The 18,476-nt window shown below is 44.8% G+C and overlaps 1 protein-coding gene across 2 annotated transcripts in view; it reads right to left on the bottom strand.

Moving 5' to 3' along the window:
* Positions 1-2,887: 2,887 nt before the first annotated feature.
* The window catches only part of LOC126529241 (pyridoxal-dependent decarboxylase domain-containing protein 1), a 38,066-nt gene continuing 22,477 nt past the window's right edge, over positions 2,888-18,476 (bottom strand). Inside the window, exons 11-20 of one of the 2 annotated variants that reach the window (XM_055069717.2) lie at positions 17,437-17,487; positions 15,750-15,827; positions 13,722-13,961; positions 12,959-13,064; positions 12,328-12,386; positions 11,437-11,674; positions 7,699-7,838; positions 6,295-6,387; positions 5,673-5,775; positions 2,888-4,826 (exon numbers count right to left, since the gene is read on the bottom strand). In XM_055069717.2, coding sequence (XP_054925692.1) covers positions 4,681-4,826; positions 5,673-5,775; positions 6,295-6,387; positions 7,699-7,838; positions 11,437-11,674; positions 12,328-12,386; positions 12,959-13,064; positions 13,722-13,961; positions 15,750-15,827; positions 17,437-17,487 — 1,254 coding nt within the window. In that variant the 3' untranslated portion in view covers positions 2,888-4,680. The remainder of the gene's footprint in view (positions 4,827-5,672; positions 5,776-6,294; positions 6,388-7,698; positions 7,839-11,436; positions 11,675-12,327; positions 12,387-12,958; positions 13,065-13,721; positions 13,962-15,749; positions 15,828-17,436; positions 17,488-18,476) is intronic. The other variant, XM_050176841.3, reaches the window with a different exon arrangement.

The following is an 18,476-nucleotide window of genomic DNA, read 5'->3' as shown; positions in this document are numbered from 1 at the left end:
AGCCGGGCTGGGATACGAGCCTGTTTGCAATAATCTGAGGGTCAATGCCTGCGCTCTAAATTCTTGTGTGGAAGGGGAAAGTCTCTCCTGCCGCGATAAAAGTGCTGCGCAATTTCGTTGTATGTGGTCGGTTGATCTCTGTTCTCCACTACTGCGGGCCGGCGTTGGAGTTCTCCATGGTCGCGGAAAGCGAGAACTCGCGCCTTGGAGTGGGCCAGCTCGTTGAGGTTTCTGGAGCCTCCCATGATGGATCCCATGTGAGCGGGGAACCACGTGAGAGTGCCGTCGAGGATGCGACAGGCTTCCTTACACACGGCGCCAACGCTGAAGGCGCGGATGGCTGCACTGGAGTCGCTGAAGATATTGGCATGTTTGTGGTCCAGGAGGACCAAGGCAATGGCCACTTGCTCGGCCGCACGCGACGACGTGCTTTGTACACATACCGAAGCGGCGTTAACAGTCGAGCCCCTGTGGTTGATTGACACTACCGCGAAATTGTCGCTGTTGCCATACTGGGCCGCGTCAATGAAGCAGCTGCCGCCAGGGAGTTCTGTTGCGCGGCGTAGGAGCGCCACCGCTCTGGCCTTCCTTCTTTCTACGTTGCGCTGGGGATGCATATTGCGCGGGGCGGGCGATATGATGATGTTATCTTTCTGCTCTTTCGGGGGGCCCTGGTAGGCGTCTTCGACAGTGGCCGGGGGGACGCCCATCTCTGTTAGGAGTCGTCTGCCCGCCCTGGTGCCGGAGAGCCTCAGAATCTGTGCCCTTTCTTGTGCTTATGCAATTTCTTCCAATATAGTATGAATACCCAACTGCAGGAGTCGGTCGGTGCCTGTGTAGTTTGGTAGTCCGAGCGCGCTCTTGATCCCCCTCCTTATCATGGCATTTAGCTTGTCTCGCTCGGCCCTCTTCCAGACGTGTATGGCCGCTACGTACGTGAAATGGCATAACAAGAAAGCGTGGACTAGCCTTATCAGATTCTCTTCGCTCAGGCCTCTCCTTTTGTTAACTACCCGCCTGATTAGACCGATGGCGCTATCCGTCCTCTTTGCTAGTTTGTGAATGGTGATGCTATTCGTGCCCGGCCCTTCGAGTGTCATTCCCAAGATTCGAATGGACGCGACTTTGGGAATGGGGATCTCTGCACTTGGTGTAGAGATTGATGTCAATTTCAGTGGGGGGTTTCCAGTTCTGTGGCTTGATGCCCTTTCTAGTTGGATTGCAGAGAAGGAGTTCCGATTTCTTTGGGGAGCACCGGAGTCCCGTGTCGGTTAGAAAGCGCTCTGTAGTGTCGACAGCTTCCTGGAGAGCGGCTTCGATTTGTCCGTCACTGCCACCCGCGCACCAGACAGTGATGTCGTCCGCGTAGATCGTGTGACCGATGCCCTGGACCTTGCCTAGGTATCTTGAGAGGTCGACCATTGCGATGTTGAAGAGGAGCGGTGAGATGACTAACCCCTGGGGGGTGCCTCTTCTGCTCAGCTCCATTTTCTCCGATTCCAAATCTCCAGCCTTGAGCATGGCGCATCGTTTGCTCAAGAAAGACCTGACAAAGGCATGGAAGGACGAGCCTAGGTCGAGTTTGGAGATGGCGTCGAGAACGAACTCGTGACGGATGTTATCAAAGGCCTTCTCCAGGTCCAAACCAAGGATGGCTATCGTGTCCCGAGTGCAGCGTTCCAGGATTTGGATCTTGATAAGCTTCATGGCGTCCTGCGTGAAGAGGCCTGGCCTGAAACCTATCATGTTGTGAGGGAAAAGGTCGTTGGTCTCGATATACTCGGCAATTCTGTTATGGATGGCGTGCTCGGCCACCTTCCCTACACATGACGTCAGTGAGATGGGGCGGAGGTTGTCCAAGCTGGGCAGTTTGCTAGGCTAAAAAAATATTGAATTGTTCGCTTCTGAAGCCCCTCTACAACGCAACGAATGGCAGTTGGCCCTAAAGTGAATATTAAATGTTTGGCATAATCCATCTTAGTTAATTAACTAATTCAGCAGAATATAAAGAATACTCTAAGCAGCGCCACATGATGGCAAACCATATACCGTTGGTTTAATTCAGCTGTGGCTAACCATTCTTTTTGAAATCCTTTGTTCAAGTTACGTGAAACTAATATATATATATATATATATATTCGAGTCCATGTTGACATAATATTAACCTTTAGTGTCCCTTCAAAGGCCAATTGCAACCACATTTGACCGGTTATGAATGAGTAGCGTACACTGCTGAAGCAATCTTTGGAAAGTTGCAGGACTAGTAATTGCCCAATTTTGTTATCGGCTGCCTTTAAAGGGACTGACAACCGACTTTTATGAACCTAGGTTTTTTTTTATGACGCAACGCAAAGCTCACCTTTGGTAGTGTTTACATCTGCAACGGTTACATCCAAAAGTGCATGGATATGTAGTAAGCAGAATTTTTCGTTCTGAGCAGCCTCTAAAAAAAGAGCCCCTCCTCCAGCAACACTGAGAAGTGAGAGCGATGTTGATAGCCCGCCTTGCAAATTGTGAAAGCCACCCATCCTTCTGCTTTCACAAGAGTGAGTGTAACTGTCGGTAACCACCCACGTTTTGACCTTTTAACCACTTTTGAGAATAAAAAGCTGGTGCAATAAGTTTGCGTTGTAAAGACATATCTTATATTTGTACCGCGTTTTTTCCCCAAGTACACACCTCCGTCATGGCTGGCTGGCCCCCATTGTCATTGCTCTGTCGACAGACGAACCAAGCCAACGCATTAAAAATGAAGGCAAAGGCAGCACCAGTTTTCTGCTCCCTACAAACGAAGGCTTACCTGCACACTGCAAGTCAGGAAGAACTTTCGGTAATAAAGTTAATTATTTTAGGACCTCCAGTCAGGAATTGGGCAAGGCACACAAGCTTGAAAAGCTGTCAGTTTTATTTGCAAAAAGTGTGTTTCTGACTAGATGTATCACAACAGTTTTTTTAAGGCGACGTATGCAGGCTGCCTGCATGAGATGGATGAAAACAAGGAATATATAGCAGGAACTTCGTTTGCTCTCGCTCTGGAGTAGACAGGGTCTTAATTAAAGCTCTTTAAATACAAATATAAAGCAAAGCACAACCCATCACAACAAAAGGAGAGAAGACTGATTGATGGGAAGAACACCGAAAAAAAAAATACTCCACGCTCACATCCCCACAAAAGAAAAACAGCTTGCAAAGGAACAAGACTGAGAGAGAGTCCATCAGAATGTGAGCAATGACAGGAGCACCCAATGTCTAAATTGGGAGCTGCTAAAACATGGTCCCAACTGAAAGGAAGAACAAAAAAAGGTCGAGCATGACGCACAATTTCTTCAGAAATGATATGTTGGATGACATATGCGTTGCTTCCCAAGAGCCTAGATACCAGCAGCACAGACCTTTGGTTGAAGAACCACCAGCTTTCCGACACAACATGGCTGCCACATTGTTTGCTTCCTCATTACATTACATATTAAGTGCCAAGACTACACTTAGTGCTTCCCTTCAAAATGGAGGCACAACATTTGCAGTAGTTTTTGGCCCTGTGACACACAATCTTAGGTTCTTCTGTAAAAAGACATCGCATGCAAAATCCAAAAATTCTCGCACTCTCAGCAGCTTGTAAATACTCATGTTGCAAAACCTCTAACCAAAGCTCATAACTGTTAGTAACTCACACCGAACTGGTACCAGTCAAGTCTTGAGAGTGTACACAAAGCTGGCACCATAAGGAGCGTCATTTACATGTGCAGTTAAAGATAAAAGAGCCTTTCCCTAGCACAGGCACAAAGTATTGCACAGCAGCATACTCGATAATGGGCAGTGCTACAGACGCACTGTGATAACAGCACAAAGCAAAACATTATGAACAGGTATCTGAGCCACTGGGCATACCAGCAACAGCCCATTTGAGCTTCTATTCTTTTAGACATGAGCAGCCGTGGAGGTGTTGTGAGACTTCCTGGTATCAGGAGCTGCCGACAACTAGCACCAACATATTAAAGAGCGAGTAGTTGCATGGCTGGTACCAGCATCTGATGACTGCAACCTTTCCTAAATGCAAGCAGCTGCATAGATTTCAGAAAAAAAATTCTGAACAGATTCTGCACAATTATTTTTCACACTGCGCTGGTAACCAGCAGCAGTTGCTCACTAGTAGTTACATTAAATGCTGCCAGCTTTATTTGATGTACCCAAACAAAAGAGTAACAACAATTCATCACCAGCTGCCATTGCTGCAGCACCAGCCGTACAAGATATGTGCGATTGCATAGCAAGCAAGGAACACATTACTGCTGATGGGCCTCAGTCAACTACTCTCCTGTATAACGGTGCTTCACACACCACATCAGTCAGGCAAGAAGCTGGCGGCTTGACTGACCCCTGTCATTCCTCTCTGTTTGCTGGTACCTGTCCCAGCAGGGTAGTAGTCCAAAATCAGTGGAATCAACTAATCCCCTCTGTGTTTTGAGTAGTGCTCATCAGTCTGCTCGGATACAGCGGTACACAATACACCGCAGTCACTCGGAAAGCTGGTGGCCCAGACGATGGCAACTGCCTTCCTCTATGCGCTGGTACCTGCTCTGTGGTTGTGCGCTGGTGCTCGAAGCTGCAGCACCCAGCCATTGCTACCCCCAGTCTCATCCCACATTCCCTCACAACCCCTCTCATGGTTTTGAGTTGCACTCATTGCTGTGCTTTTGTCTCAAGGGCATTTGCAGCTTGCACGACCACTTGGGCTTGCGGTGGCTTGTTGGTCAGGGCCGGTGTGCTGTCGCCCTGCTGGATCTGCATGTGGTACTTGTAGATGTTCTCCGTACTCTCGACGAGTCCTGGCAGGAGAGACAGGAACCAGTATACAACCAAAACAGTCCAGCATTTTCCTCGTGGACTTGTCATTGGCTACCAAACAGCCTTTGGTAAGGCATATAATGGTGACTGACGTGGCATGCTGCTGTCTCTACATTTATTCTTGAAGCAAAAGACCAGCAGGCTGCAACGTCCAACTCTATCTCCTGGTGACGACTGGCACCAAAGACAAAATTATATTTACTGTACTCCCCGCGACAGAGATGAAGCCCTAAAAAAATTATGAAACATATTCTCACAGTTGCAAACATGGTAAAACATGGTCCATGGGTGGACCTTGGTGTGGTTGTAATGAATGCCAGTGAGGCTGTGAAACCTCAGATGGACGATGTATGAGTGTTGAGGTAATGCCTGCTTCAAGCCAACGAGATTGCAGGTGGTAGGTGCAGAGCAGTCCAACAAAAGAGGTTTGGGGTTTGATGCCACAGCCACTGCTTCCATTGTTTCCGAAAGAGATGTAGGGTCAACAGCACTTCATGCTACACCAGTCACTATCACTACATACACTGCATAGAACCACTGTATGAAACATAGGTGAGGCTAACTAGACCAACAAATCTGCTACGTTACCCTACAAGCTAGGGCCTTCCAGTAATGCAATCAACTGACCAACGCGCTGTGGCCCACCGCTCAAAAGATCCACATCATGTTGAGCATGCTGATGCTCAGGCATGCTGCTTAGGTGTGATGCTTAGGATGCACTCTGCCCTTGCATTCAACTAAGTTCAGAGTAATACAAAGAACATACTTTTTAGGGCACCAACAAAAATCATGAAAAGTTTCTAGTTTAATGAATTTTGCGTGCTTACCAGATGTGATGTTGAAGCTACGTCCCCGAATGCCACCCTCCTTGGCAGTCGGCGACCACCAGTTGAACAGGGAGCCCACAATGGGGACATGCCTCAGGAGCCCCTGAGCAAAAGAAAACTATTTAGGCAAACATCCACACAATCTAAATCTATTCATCAATGCCTCAGGAGCTCGTGGTCAAACAGAGAATACAAAACTGAGGAAGTGACCAGCGAGTCTGTCCGTCTGGCCTAGACAAGTTCCTTACTGAGAAAACTGAAGAATTGGAGATCGCTACTGTAGCAGCGACCATACTAACAGAATAGAAGAGTTAAATACCTTTAAACACTCATTACGCATTTGCCATCAGCTTCCCTAGAGGTTGCACATATGCTTTGTCACACACAGCATTGCTCAAATTACGTACAAGCTGCATAAGCTAGCACTCGGCCGTTGCACGTGGCTTCGTCATGGCACTTGCATCTACACTTCCCACCCATTAAAGAAACGCAAACCGCACACAAAGCACCGATTACAGAACTAGCTGTGCCGCCATTAGATTGACAAACTGGCCTGCAGGAAAGCTAGCTTTACAGTTACGGAAAAGAGGTCATCAACTGAGCGTTGCGCCCAGAAGCTCACCTCCTGGAGGATCTTCTCTTCATTCTCCTGCTGGAGACCCTTGCTGGCCTCCTGAATGCCTTGCTTCACCAGCTCTGACATCGACTCAAGGGCCTGCAATCACAGGAGTGAAAGCAAAGAACACTCGGACAATTGAGACACAAAATTAGTTGAACAAGTCATATCAGGCTTAATCCACATGCATACTGAATGCAGCAGACCAGGGCTTATGCAAACAAGAAGCTGCCCATGGAGGGGCATCACATGTTCACAAAATCATTGCATCGCATCTAAAAGCAAGGACACACCCTGCCAAGCCAATGTGTCTGCGTTACTGACATTTTAGATTTTGAACAAGGATTGATTTTATTTTATACAGAAGCTCTTCTTGCACACAAGATATCTCGTAGCTTATCACAGCATATGTAACAACTTCAAATATGTTCATTTTAGGGAAATCCAACAAGGGGGAATTTTACACAATGACAAACACAACATAAAATAATACTAGTGCAAGGCACAAATCAAAAGAAAATCAAGAAGCATGTGTCGGTACAATTTACCTTTCCACCATATATGCACATTACGGGAGCATATATGTAGGGGACCATATAAGCACACTATGGTTGCCTCTTAAACAATCAATGCTCTGCCCCATATTGCAGCTGATATACATAACACAAAGGCCAGCTACAGACCAATTATTTGCACCTGCAAGGCACAAATGTCTGACTAACGTATGATGTAGACAGATAGGTATTCCTTATGTTAGGCACACATAAATGTCTGCCTGATGCATCAGCCACTTTGAAGCATCAGCCACAACTTGAAGAAATGGTAGTTCCACAAATGTTTACGGTTACAGAAAGTGGCTCTACTGTCAGATGTTTCCTATAAGAGCAGACTATGCCTAGACTGTAGAGCAGCCATATTAAGTCCACATTATTAAGATTTAGGAAAACACAACTAAGTCAAGGGGTACAAGCTTACAAAGAAACAGAATAAAAAAATATAGAGAAAGCGTAACCTTACAGAGATCAAACAAATTTCGCAGTGCTTTCACTTTTTGAGCATGGCTCTCCCATCAATTCACTGCGAGTTATTTTGCTTGGTGATTTATCACACAGCTATGCCAAAGTAATCTAATCCAAGCTTGAATGAGAGAGAGACGAATAGTCGTTTCTCATTATGGGGTAAGCTGTTTCTGCAAGTCCTGAGTGATTTTTCTTTTTTCAATGAAAGTGCAATTCAGCATCTTATTTTTTATTTTTATTTTCAACATTAATATTTTTGTGTGTGATTCTTCCATTCAGCCATGCCATCCACAGAACAATTATTGACCCACAGTGGGCATGGGCCTTTATCCTGATCACCTGGTTCTCGTCCCTCATCAGCTGATGCAGCTAATAGCTTTGATTATCTCACAATGTGAAACGGCGCAGGCACCTTTGTAGATTCCTCGAGCTCTATGCCAGCTCCAAGGACAAGCCCGACAAGCTCCTCAATGTCGAGGTCATCCGTCACCATGCCGAAGCGCACACAGGACAGGCCGTCCTCGCTTTCACCTGGGAAATAACACCACGAGAAACAGGTGTAGGCATGCATGACAACTTCAAAGAAGCTACATGCACCTTCAGCACATACAAGCAATGAGCTATAAATCGAATACCAGACGAAGACCTGGCACCAGTTAATGTCATAGCCTCCACAGCGGTCGCTTTTTATTGCTTCGCTAATAATTTGGTAAGCAGAAGTGTGCTTCTGCTCTTTTATGAATGCACATGCTTTCTTTTGTCGGCAGTGAGCACCAAAAATGTAAAAAGTGTGCTCAAGACAACCCTACGTAAGTGGCTCCACCACCGTAGTTCAAATGACGGCCGCTTCCCATTGGTTCGCCGATGATTCGGCAGGCACAGAAGTTATGTAGGAGGATATGTTAGTGTCTTCATGCACCACCACTACTGGCTGTCCATGCAGCATGGTAATGGTGGACAGCTAAGGCTTTGACTAAGCATTGCCCTTAAGCTTCGCATAACCTTGCAGGTAGAAGCGCCGACATGAAAGTTTCGAATCGTCGTATTTCTTTGCACGAAATGAGGGTCCCCGCCGTGTAAAAAATACTGGCAAGCATCAGAGCACCATAAATACTTTACTACAATACAGTCGAACCTCAATATAACTGACATAAGTATAACGAATTGTGGAATATAACAAAGTAAATAAAACTTGGTTTGTCATGCTTTATTTCAATGGAGTATATAGTCCCGCTATAACGAAACCGAAAATGCAGGATCCGACGCGGTATTGGTTAAAACTAAGAAAGTTGTTGTTTGCATGCACCTCAAAATATATATTCTGGTAGCAAAAATGGCAAACACATTCAGACACCTGATTTCTCAGATCTGCACGATTCCTGCAGCACTACCACCTACCCCTCGCGCCAATGTATGACTGCAATAACCGAAACTTTCAGGCATGAAATGCGCGAGCGATGCCGCAAAGATGGAGGCCTTGAACAAAGTTGCCACCATGTCGACTGGCATGAAACCGCTACTTTGACTGCCGACTCCCAATGAAGCGATGCTGGTTAGTCATAGCGCTCCAAATAGTGCAGCCAGCAGGTTGGCTGGTGACAAGCCATCGCGGTAAGCTCGCTGTCAATATGTTCACACTCGTAAACTTTATCAGCAATTAAGTGTGAGATCAGACATACGGGCTAGACTGACGGCCGTAGTAGTGAAGTACAGATCCATATGCAGTCCCGTTCATGTCCAAGCAATCTTGTCAACATTGTGCATATTTTGGACAGTGGCTTGGCTTTGTTTGACTGCAGTCAGCAAGCCAACATGCCGATCCCGCGTGATAACACCGATCATATGGTTGCCTGCTCACGACAGTACCAGAGCAAGTGTATGTAAATTATGGTTGCTCTTGTATCGGCACAACAAAAAGATGTTGACGGGTCATCAAAACCTGCAGGAATCCCTTTACTAATCTACCGAAGCAACCCTTGCTTAACTTTCTTTCGTATACACGTGACAGCAACATTGTTTTGCCGATATCTGCATGTACGCTTATAAGAAAGATTGCATATAACGAAGGTACTTTTGTGTTCGAAACAACTTCCTCCTAATGAGGTTCGACTGTACTTGTTTCACCGAACCAGTCTTAGATTCAGTACAAAGGAGACGAATGCATCACGACATCAATCACAAACTATCGGCTCACTCTGTTCCTGTAATCGCTGCGACTGCCACACGAGAGTGCAGCCAGAGGTAATGCGCACAGTGCTCCTTATTTTTTTTCATTCCCGACCCTACTGTTGCACGTAATCGGCAAATCTTGCCTTGTGTCATGACGTCCCAATAATGCCAATCATGACATTTCAAGACGTGAAAGTAGTATCAAATTAAAATGCCTCAAGAGAGTTGCCCAAAATTAAGTCTCGCTATATTACGCCACCCTTGTGTGCGAGAAGCATGTGGTAACAAATCTACATGTTCAAAGCTATGCATTGGTACTCTTCTTACCCCCATATTCTAGGACATTCCTCCATTTGATACACCTCGCTGAGTTGAGGAAAGGTGTGGCCGGAAGTGCCAAATTTACACAGAAGTGGCTACTGCGCTTACGCTACGCTCCTTTGGCAATACCTAAGCGAAAGCTTTTGTACCTGGCCACCCTTGCGATCTACTTCAACACACTGCGAGAGAAGGTGCGTTTCTCAAGCAACTCCTCGCCATCGGTGTCACCCACCGAGGAACATTATTGAAGCACATTCTCTTCAAACAAGGGGTGGTTCACTGCTCAATCAGTCGGAGTTGGGAATGAATTTCACCTTAATTGCCATTGGAAATTCATGTTAAGACAATAAGCACTCTCATTTGCATCCCAATGTATACAATTCGATGGCTTTCAGAATAAAACCACGTCACAGCGACACAGTGGCCGAGAGGTACCACAGCCGAGGCTCTGGATTACTTTTGATTGCCTGAGGTTCTTAAGGGAACACTAAAAAGCAACACTAAATCAGTTTAGGCAACTTAAAGTACTCTTTTGAAACTCTTATTCTTCATTCATTTGACGGAAAAAGGTAGAAAGAGTGATGGCCAAGCTTTCATTTCATAAAGGTTTTTTGCCATAATCTCAGCATCAGTGTGATGTCACAAGTTTCAAAGTATGTTCTCAAATTTGGGCTGTTCTGGAGAAGAAAAAAGTGTTGAACTTGCTTGGCCAGTTCCTTGGCTTCTTTACCATGAAACGTAGTCTTTCTTTAGCAATCAACTATTAATTAGACCCAAGCATAAGTGGTCAAAGTCTCGAACATCATGGCAAGCAGGGTTTAGAACCTAGCAGCATGTCCCCACTATCCTTTCGTTTTTGTGCCTTTCTTGGCTCACCATGCCTCGTGCTAAGAGTGGTCGTTTTGCTATTGAAAAACAGGTAGCTTACTAATCCAGCTCAAATTGAACATTCCTTCTTAGTACCTCTTTCAGGGGGCACCTAAAACTTACTATGTTTCGTTTCACACATACCAGGCAATGCTATGAAGGGTAGAGAGACTTCATTCATTGCTGACATTCGCGACCAAAAATATAGTGTGCCACTCATGAAAGATATCAGTAAGCGTCATGTAATTTGAAGCAAAATTAAGCTCTCGTGCACTTTTATGCTTAGAAATATGATGTAATTGTTACGCAGAAGGCGTTGCACATCCTGAGCCGGTTCGCCTCAGAAATAGCCGAGTGACATGTTCCTGTGATCAGTAGCTGCAGCTACATCGCTTGCAACCAAGAAGTAGTGCGCTGCAAACTGGAAACACAAAGGTGTACAAGCAATGCAGAATCTGATGCGGCCTCATGTTCGTAAGTTGTAGTTGAAGTGTGCGGAGTAGTTATTCCACAGAAAGCGTCGCAGATAAAAAACAACGGCACTGCGAAACATGTAAAGTGGGACTTCAGTGATCGCACTACTTGAATATCTTCTGCAGCATTGCTTCCCAAGTATGAAACGGAGCAAACAAGCAAGTTTGCATTTTGCCTCCATCAGTATGTGGCCACCACAGCCAGAAACCAAAACCACAATAACCTCATGCTTGGCAACAAACCACCAAGTCTCCGAGGCAATGGGTCCGTGTCACGCAACCCATGACGTCTGACTCACCAAGAGAGAAGGCCGAGTCCGTGTTCTTCAACTTGAGGACCAGCTCCGAGTTGAGCTGGTTGAGCTGGTCTCTGTCCTTCTCGTCAAGGGAGTCCACATGTCCAACGTACGCATCCGGCACAAACCGCACGCCACCCAGGCCGGCCCAGTGGCACACTTCGACCAGCTCCAGGTTGGCATGCTTGCTGAGGGCATCGCGGAACTTGCGCTTCTGCCGGACCGTTGCATTCAGGATGGCCTGTCAAGCAAATTGTGCACTTGGTAAGGAGTCCTGGAGTGGAAGGCTGATGATAGTCACAACCTGGCCCTGAGCTTGGCAGCTAAGTGTTCAAATCAAACAACTCATGTTAACCAAGCATTTCTGATCAGAATGTGAAAAAAAGAGAAGGAAAATGGAGCAGTTGAGAACGAAACAGAACAGGTATGACAAATCAGACTTAGAAGCAGTCATCCATACACATGTACTTCAGCCAATGATAAAGATAATGGTGACCAATGTCATACTAGAACCTACCAGCACAAAACTGGAAACCTTGCATAAGAAGCAGGCTGAACCTTAAGAAGGAACAGATAGTGTGTGTACAAGAAGGCTTTAATTTTCTCATCATATTAGTGTCCTCCAACAAAACTGACCACCGATGTTATGCATCAGGTATTGGGAGGAACTGGTCTGAAGGTCTCCTAGAAGGACAATTACATTCTATCAGACAAGCTGCTTGACCGCTTGTTTAAATAAATTTCTCAAGCTCACTTTCAACCATGTCAGCCACTTTCTATTGCGCTTTCTTAGTTTCTTTCCAGATGACATCATAAAGTACAAGATACAGCTTGCAGAAACCAAGGGGCACCTCGGTTTGAAAAGTGAATAATCTTCCATAGCTAGGCACTCACCAGATGTTTGAGGAGACAGTTGTGCAATTCCTCCACATCCTGAGTTGTGGTGCCGAACACTGCATTGAAACGAGCAAATGCACAGGTTGAGGTCCCCTCACATGCTTATCAGCATGTAGGGGGTGTTCCAATTCTGGTTCACATTGTGGACAATCTACGTTAACAGCTAAGAAGACCGCTTCGAATATGCGTCATGTCACAAACGTCTCTGCAACATGATGCCACTTCATGTTGACAAGAAAAAGCTAATAAAATACGATATCATCGCTGTATTTTAACACTTAACGGGTTTTCGCCTATGAAAAACATGTCGCTCACATTAAGCACATAAAAAAGCATGACTGAAAAAAAAAAATTTCCTGCGAACAGATAACCTTCCCTTCGAGTTTCCAATCTTTCTACTCATCCGTCGTCTTGCTTGGACAGCAACGTAGCCCACACTGCTTTGATTTTGATGCTGCCTTGATGAAGTTATCTCTTTTGCCAGCTTCGCCAGAACTCGAACCAGACTTAAGATGGCCGCTGTCTGCTTAACTGTCTACTTACTTAGTCTTCTAAGGGGAGTATTGGAACACAGCCATACTGGAAAACACTTCAAGAATCACAAGAAATATGTGGGACAACCCGTTACCATGAGCGCTCTCTAGCGGACAGAAGCGCAAACAGGCCCCATATGGATCCAGGTCGAGGAGGTCCAACGCTGCACGGGGAACATCACGGTTGAGAACTTGGGCCAGCTGCAGGCAAAAGAAAGCCCCCATGTCAAAAAGATGTTCAATTTAGTTGTATCATTATCATCAGCCTAATTTATGTCTACTGCAGAATGAAGGCTTCTCCATGCAATCACCGATTACCTCGGTTTTGTGTCATATGACTGCATCCTATGCCTGCGAATTTCCCAATTACATCGCACATCGCCAAGAAATAATGTGTGCTACATGACAGCAAGATATCTGAATGTGCTACACAATTCGATGCAAGGTTGACTTCAGACATCACAATCACAATATATGAAGCAATTGTCACATAGAAGACAGAGCAGATATGAACCTGTTAATCACGAAAGTTCAAGTGGAATGACGCATCTATGTTTACACAAATGCAATTTGTGTATAGCTTCCACAGCGCACTGCCAGCATTAGCAACAAAAAATAGTGCCTCACATACTAGTGCAAAACAGTGCATCACAAGGGACACAAATAATAAATTACTTGACATATTATTAACTCCACATGTTATTGTTACACTATATCAAGACGTTATTCCATAGCAGACCCCCTTTCAATACAAAATGAGCGCAATGATACATTTCTGTAACTACACTACTTGCGTAGTTTCTGCAACGCTGCCTACTAAATACGAAACGGAGTACAGCACACTTTGAAAGTGCTCACCCAAGAGTTGAGATTGTTGCGATATGACGTGTCGTGCACGGATGGGTCGTCCTCCAGGACTGCCTCCGTCTCCGCCTTCTCCCCGGCGGCCTCATCCGGCGTGTTGCGCTTTGACTCGGTCTCCGACGAGAGCTCCGTCGACTCTTCCTCCTGAGTTTCCTCCTCCTCCACCCCCTCCAGCAAGGCCTCTTCTGGCAGATACCGGAACGTCACCACGGGCACGACGACGTCAAACAGCAGCTGGAGAAATGATTGGTTGACGAAGCTCAACGAGCCGAGTAAGTTGTTAACTTGGTCCGGTTGATTATATTTTTCTACAAACCGCCATACAGGAGATACAGACAAGCGAGCAGACAGTACAAGCGTCAGTCATCTGTCTCTCTCTTTTTTGCTGTTTTCAGTGTGGGGTTTATTGGGCCAAAGAAAAACAAGCAAACCAAAGCAAAGGAAGACTTTAGGTTAATTCTGACCAACCGGGATAGGTGAGCGTTCTTGCCTTTCATCTTGAGGGACCAGGCTAGAAGTCAAACCTACGACCATCAGCCTAGCAGCAGAATGCCATTAGAGGGTACCACACAATGAAGTTAAAGGTACATTGGAGGAAAATATCCCCGTAATATCCCGAGTCATCACCCACCCCACCTTTAGGCAAAAAAGCGATCATGTCAAAACCATCAAGTCATCGGCCATCCCTACAGAACACAAACCACTGGCCTCACAATTTGCAAAAAATACCCGCAGAAAGAAAAGTGTTTTGTTTACATACCTAGGTAGTTGCAGTTGTATGCAACAGCTTGTGCTTTCTTTCTAAAGAGGTCTATTTAAGATGCAATTTTGCATTCCGTATTCCCACTATCTCTGCCGTTGCCAGTGGCGTTGCTGCCTTTTTCTTCCAGTTCCTCCACAAAAGCCATTCATGGTTTGTCACGCTCGGTTTAGGTCGAGTGGTGTGTCGTCCATGCCAACCGGACACCCAGTCGGCCACCGCTGTGTGCATGTTTGGTTCCTGAGACATGGCCCACCCAACTTTTTCTATAAATTTCAGGTGGCGGGGGGGGGGGGGGGGGGGGGGGAGAGATTGACTCGGGATATTACGGTAGACAGATAGTGGGGTTAAGGGTAATAGCACTTATTTTTTCACTTCGCCGATAGGTGGTGCAGCCATCCCGGAAGTTTCTCTCGTTAGGCCTCGACATGTTCGAAACTGCAAGTGATCCTGTGTTCTGTTGTCTTTGTCCCTTTGCAGTTTTTCTAGCAATGAATGCACAGCAACTCGCCAAGCTCACCATTTTGATAAAGTTTTTTTAAGAGTATGACACCTTTTCTGCGCTAAAGTCACAGAAGGATAACGAATAAGCTTATTGACCACATTATGCATACTCCAGGCACAGAAAGGGTACTGAAAGGCTGCAAAGAGAGAGAAAGATTTTTCCCTGCATCAGATCTCAATATGAGATCATGAACACAAACACTGCAGCAATCACCTTCTAGTGATTGGCAGAAGCATTATGATGATCATATAAAATAATTATCCTCATGTTTTATAAACTATTTTTAACTTTGTTCTAGTACAGAGCTATACAACAACAAAAAACTTTTGTTTTTTTTCCTTATATATATAGTTTTTACGAACAATAAAAATTGTTTTCATCATTTTTTCAACTTACTTGACTTGCATTCAAAAAATAAAAACAATGACTTCAAAGCTCTTTTACATAAAATGCACTTAAATCCACTCAGTCTTATTAAATCTGGCCATGAAAGAACAAAAATGGTCTCTAGGACCGTGTCACCACCTCGGTTACTTAAAGTGCAGCTCTGTAAATCAGAAGCAGCAATGCAGCGGTCTTGCAGTATGAAGTCATTATGCTTAACCCATTATAATCTGCAAAATCTGAAATATTCTTACAAAACGTGACAGTAAATCTAGGGCAAACAGTAACATTTTTGACCTCACAAAATATTAAACCACACTTACATATCAGCAATGTGAGGAATTAGAAAACAAGCAGAAAACACGGTTCATACCAGAGTTCCCACAGACTTGGTCACCACATCAGCCAGAGAAAGCACTTGCCCTTCTTTCGACACTGCCCGGGGCCTGCCCTATGGAACAGACATGGAAATGAGCTAGATGCATAGTTTTAGGCAGGGTTCAGCACTCCAAGCAAATCGATAGGTGACCTAGGTTCACAGATTGATTGGGTTTAACTTTAGGCAAGACTTCTCACCACAAGCAAGGCGAAATACAATATTGATTCATTGATTTATTTATTCATCAAGTTTAACACGCCAAAGCAGCAAAGGGACTATGGAGATATATACTGTAATGGGAGCTCTAGATTAATTTTGACCACCTGGGGTACCTTAAAGTGCACCTAAATCTTATGAGGAAGCTTTAGCTCAGGCCTGCCCATTTAAGTACATGTAAAATGCAGATCTCTGAGATAAACCCTGGGCCAATTTTAATATTTGCGGCATGAGAGAGAAAGTTAAATTCTGGTAGCTGTTGAGAGCAGAATTTCGATTTAGGGCCTGAATTTCTTTACAAAAATTGCTGATACGGTAAGGTTTAAAAAATAGAAGCACAACGTTTACAAACATATTATTCTGCACTAAAAATAGATATCAGACTTCTGTAAACTGCATCTATTAGAACGTTCAAAGCAGACAAATTTGATAGGTTGATTTATATCCTAAGTGAATTTGTTACAATGTGTAGAACGGTTTTGCAAAGTCCTACTCAGACATTATGGCTTGCTTAGAGCCATGTATGTATATAACACCAGTTTTGTCAATTTCAAGAATTGTGGTATCATATTTGATTGCAAAGTAAGAGAGTTGGAAACTTGACAGTTTCTTTTTCTGAAAATTTGTGGTTTTAACAATTTTTACTAAATAGCTTACGGCCTGAATAAAAAATCTGCCTCCAAGTGTCATTAGATTCTAAGTTTTTCCTTTTAAATATAACAAAATTCATCAAAGTTGATGCACTGGTTGCCGAGAAACATAATTTACGATTTCTCCTTTCCTGCGCATTTAGATAGGAACCCGCAAGCGAAAGCGCCCTCTTAAGTACATGAGTACTTCTTTTATTCCATCATTGATCACCAGGCAACTGTGGCATTTCTGGATGTGATTCACTGATTGATCTATTGATATGGTTCGTTCAACATCCCAAATCAGCACAGAAGCTAGAGAGACTGTAGTGTAGGGATTTTTAATTTTAACCACAAGAAGTTGTTTGACATGCATTTCAATTGAAGTAGAACACCGGTGTCTGCACCTCACCTCCCCAAATGCTATTACAGTGGCTTGGGATCAAACCCACAACCTTGTAATCAGTAGCAAATTCCCCATCCACTGAACTCCCATGGTGCGAGGTAATATGGCTACGTGTATTGGACCAACTTTTGCCAATGTCCTCGGCCAGGAGCTAACAATCTACTATAAACAACATGCACCCAACTGTCCCGCAGCTAATAGTCAACATTCGTTCGCATCCAGTCACCCTTTTTTTTTCTTTTCTTTTTCAGTCCACTCCGGCAACGCAGTGGTAAAAAAATCCTGTGTAACCATTCCCCCAAACTGAATACACAAAACGTGTTGAACTACCAAACTCACGAACGTATAGCCCATTTCAAATGCTCTCCGAAAATCCAGCTACATCAAAGGCTGCACCCCCCCCCCCCTTGGGGATATAGCTCCAACTTACCACGACTTCAATCTCCGGCATCTGGTCCAGCCGTTCCCGTAACATTTCACTCTGCACAAATAAAAAAAAAAAAAGATGTAGCAAACTACTCTTCAAGAGACAGCAGTCGCTCACACGTCGCCAAAATTTACTTTATACTAAAAAAAATAGAAAGCTTGTTGCAATGCCAAAGCGTATGTTTTTCAAGGTGTTGTTCCTGACTTGCACATCTGGTGCAACTGAGAGCTGCAACTATAATGATGTCCCTGAAAACATAAACTGGCATTTCCTGGTTGCATCTACCTGCTTAAAAGGCCACTATGTGACAACAATCACTGACAAGTCCACAGTGATGTCGGAGAGACGACCAATCGTAAGCAGCGCTTTTGTCAACATTCAATCAGTCGTACGACCGATATCGGTATGTCACGAAAAGGGGTGCACATGGTGACATTGGAGCTGCTTAGCGCAATAAGAAATGGTAAGAGCACCACTCGTAACCAAGTTTATTCATAGCAGACAGGTTCAGTTTTGCAGGGTAGGTGCCAACATGTGCAAAAACACATTTGCGCACCGCAGTCAGACCACAGAGATGAAACTGCAAAAGTGCATTCCAGTTGTGACATACAATCAAAGAACTGATGTTCAGTGCTGGCTCTGCACAGTACTGAACATTTTTTTTTACTGTATGCTGGAATAGGAATGCAGCTTTGCAATTTCATCCCCACGGCATAATTGCGCATGCTGGAATGTTCCCCATAACAGGGAATCTATCTGCTATGAATAAACCCAGTCACGAGCGATGCTCTTTCCTGTCTTGGCCTACACATGAAATGTTTCGTGTCCTACAGACCCTTTTCATAATTGTATAAAGGTAGCTTTCCTGCGAGGCGGTTTGCTCAACTAATGGCGACGTGGTCATTCTTGCAAACAGTGTGTACACAGTTTACTTGTCTTATGAGATGGGAAATATCAACGTGGCTCCGGTGACGAAAGCACACTTAAGAGACAAGCCCCAGCACAGTTAGAATTTTGTTTTTCATCTCAACGACGACCGGTGC

The sequence above is a fragment of the Dermacentor andersoni genome, chromosome 8 (assembly GCF_023375885.2).
Source record: "Dermacentor andersoni chromosome 8, qqDerAnde1_hic_scaffold, whole genome shotgun sequence".
NCBI lineage: Eukaryota > Metazoa > Arthropoda > Arachnida > Ixodida > Ixodidae > Dermacentor > Dermacentor andersoni.
The sequence above is the reverse complement of the archived record's forward strand: the minus strand, read 5'-3'. Positions and strand labels throughout refer to the sequence as shown.